This window comes from Pinus tabuliformis, chromosome X (genome assembly GCF_031772625.1).
Source record: "Pinus tabuliformis cultivar Carrire ecotype Pingquan chromosome X, CPIR1, whole genome shotgun sequence".
NCBI lineage: Eukaryota > Viridiplantae > Streptophyta > Pinopsida > Pinales > Pinaceae > Pinus > Pinus tabuliformis.
The window spans coordinates 673,867,793-673,870,570 of NC_142308.1; the positions used below are offsets into that span (position 1 = coordinate 673,867,793).

The window sequence follows — 2,778 nt, forward strand, 5'->3', positions numbered from 1 at the left end:
GCATCAGCCTGAAGGATGAGAAATCCATTGCCTGGCGGTTTGAGCTCTGGGAGATTTTTGCATTCAGCTTTTAACAATTGAACTGCTGCTATGGCCTCTAGTGACCATCCAGAATGCAAAAGTATTTTGATTGGAGCAGTTTTTTCTGACAATCTAGGAATGTATTTATGCACATAGTTGAGTATTCATAGAAATCGCTAAATCATTTTAGTATCCTGTAACTGATCGGGAAATTCAGATAATTTTGTTAAAACATGGGGTTGCATCTAAATTTTGCCATTGATAACATGGATACCCAAAAAATCAATATTATCTTGAAATAGAAGCATTTTCTTTTCTGACAAAACAATACCATGCTGCTTTGTTTCTTCAAGAAATATTTGTAAATGCTTCATATGTGATTCAAGATTTTGACTGTGAATCAAAATGTCATCAATATAGACAAAAATAAAATCATATTTACCGAAAATATAGTCCATTCGCTGTTGAAAGAAATCTGGAGCATTCTTCAAACCAAATGGGACTACCCTCCATTGGTAAAATCCTGCGGGACATGTAAAAGCAGTTTTATGACGATCTTCTTCTTTGATTTGTATATGGTAATAACCGGATTTCATGTCGAACTTACTGAAGATCTTGCTGTTCTGGATTTTTTGCATAATTGTTTCCTGGCGGGGCAGAGGATAATTAAAGCCCTTCGTGATTTCATTTAATGGCTTATAATTAATAACCATTCGATCTTTTCCTCTAACTATTTCCGAGTGATTTCTTAGTAGGAAAGCAGAACAAGAATAATGAGAAGAACTAGGTTTGATTAACTTGAGATTTAAGAGTTCTTCAATTTGATTTTTGATTTCTTTTTCATCTAATGGAGTACAGGGTATAAGCTTTCCTGTAACCCTGTTGTCATGCAGAGTAATTGTTTCTTGTTGAGGACTTTCTTTATTCCAGAATGCTTGAGGAGTTTCAGAACAACATTTCAACAATTCATCATAAATAGTCATTTGTTCAAGAGACCAATCAGGATTTCTGTTTGCCTTTTGTTTTGATTTTGTTTGAATCCTTTCTTCATAAATATGCAATACTTCTTGCCAATTATGAGAAGTATTCTGGGATCTTTTCATGTCGGCCTTCTTTTGGCTATGTTCTTTTCTGGCTTCTGAATTAGCCAAAGTAAATCTTGGAACTGAGATTGCCTTCCTTTTTATATTCAGAATAACTTTGTCATCACTAATTGTAACTGGAAACACAGAATTAATAAACAACATTCCAAGAAACAAACTTGCAGAGGCATCATAGTGCTGAATTGCAAGAATTTTTACAATACTCCCCCCAACTTTTAAAGAAATATTGTGAACATAGTGGGTGAGATTGACGGAGCCACCAATGGTCTCAGAAATCAGAATATTTTGTAAAGGCTTCCATAAACCTTTGAATAAAGATGGGCGAGCTAAATTATTGGAGCCACCTGTATCAATGAATGCATCCACAGTGATCCCTTCACCTTTAACTTGAACTTCAATAGGAATATAGAGAAGATTGTTAGTTTTAACAATCTTTTTGAGAAAAGAACTTTCATCGAGATTAACAGATGTGGGAACGGGCAAAGATGAAGATGACTGAGAAACTGTCTTTGGGTAAGGACAAAAAGAATTCAACGTGGATTGTGGAGGCAGACAATTTAAAACGGAGTGTGAATTCTTAGTATCTCGATCGGTAGATAGAGAGGGAACAATAGAGAAAGCATCATCTGAAATGGATTCAGATGTCTCAATAGTGTAGTCATCGGAGCTATTCTCATCACTAAAATGCAAGTCAATTTCATTCTCAGATTCAGAACAATCATAGCAAATATTCATTTTCTGGCATGTGTCGGGAACTAACTCAGTATTTGACAAGGAAGCATCAGTTAAAATATATACATCTGATACTTCATCCTGGGAATCAACAACTGACCAATTATCTACAATATCATCAATCTCTATACATGCTTTCAACTTGTTGGAAGAGCTTTTGGGACATTTTCTAGCGATGTGACCTTCTTGTTTGCATATAAAACATGCATTATCTCTTTTTGGTTGCCTGCGCTTTTTTAAATATTTGAACTTGCGGAATGGATTTCTGGGATTGGCTACTCTCTTGGGCCTGAATTTTCCTGGTATCAGAGCCCTGTTCTGGTCCTAAGTTATAAACTATAGACAGAGTCTAAAGCTAGCTAGGAAGCCTTCAAAAAGCTCTTGTTCTACAATTGCTGAGTAGATAAACGCTACTTTATGTTATCGAGAAATCGAGTGTCCACTCAGAGTTGCTAGTCCCACTAAGACTGGTAGCTATCTTAGAAACAAACAAACTAAAGCTACTTTCGTTTTCCTTTATGAGAAGTAGATAAGAGGGGATCTAAGGACACCAACCTCAGTCTTGCGCTTGGTTCCTTGCTCGGTTCCTCTCCCTTCTGACAGATCCTTTCCGCTTCTCCTTCATCTACCCAGCTTCAAAGAGCACCTGTGGAATCAAAGCAGCATGATACTATCGAAGAACATAGATCTACAATCATAAACAATATAGGACCATATATATATTGATCACACAAATGCATATATCATCAAACATACAAGAATGTGGAGGAAAACTTGAATAGCTTTATTAATATCAAGAATAGCAAAGAGGATTACAACCAATTGTTCTGACCCAGCGTCATCCTCCAGCATGAAAGCCCTTCTTTCACCTAATGAAAAGCTTAGATCACCAACACTATGATATTCCACCAAGAAACCAACA

At 36.2% G+C, this 2,778-nt stretch overlaps 1 protein-coding gene across 1 annotated transcript; it reads right to left on the bottom strand.

Moving 5' to 3' along the window:
• Nucleotides 1-266: 266 nt before the first annotated feature.
• Nucleotides 267-1,859, bottom strand: LOC149141776 (uncharacterized). Its single transcript, XM_089451332.1, has one exon. It carries the CDS (start codon nt 1,857-1,859, stop codon nt 267-269), a length of 1,593 nt encoding a protein of 530 aa, XP_089307458.1.
• Nucleotides 1,860-2,778: the final 919 nt, after the last annotated feature.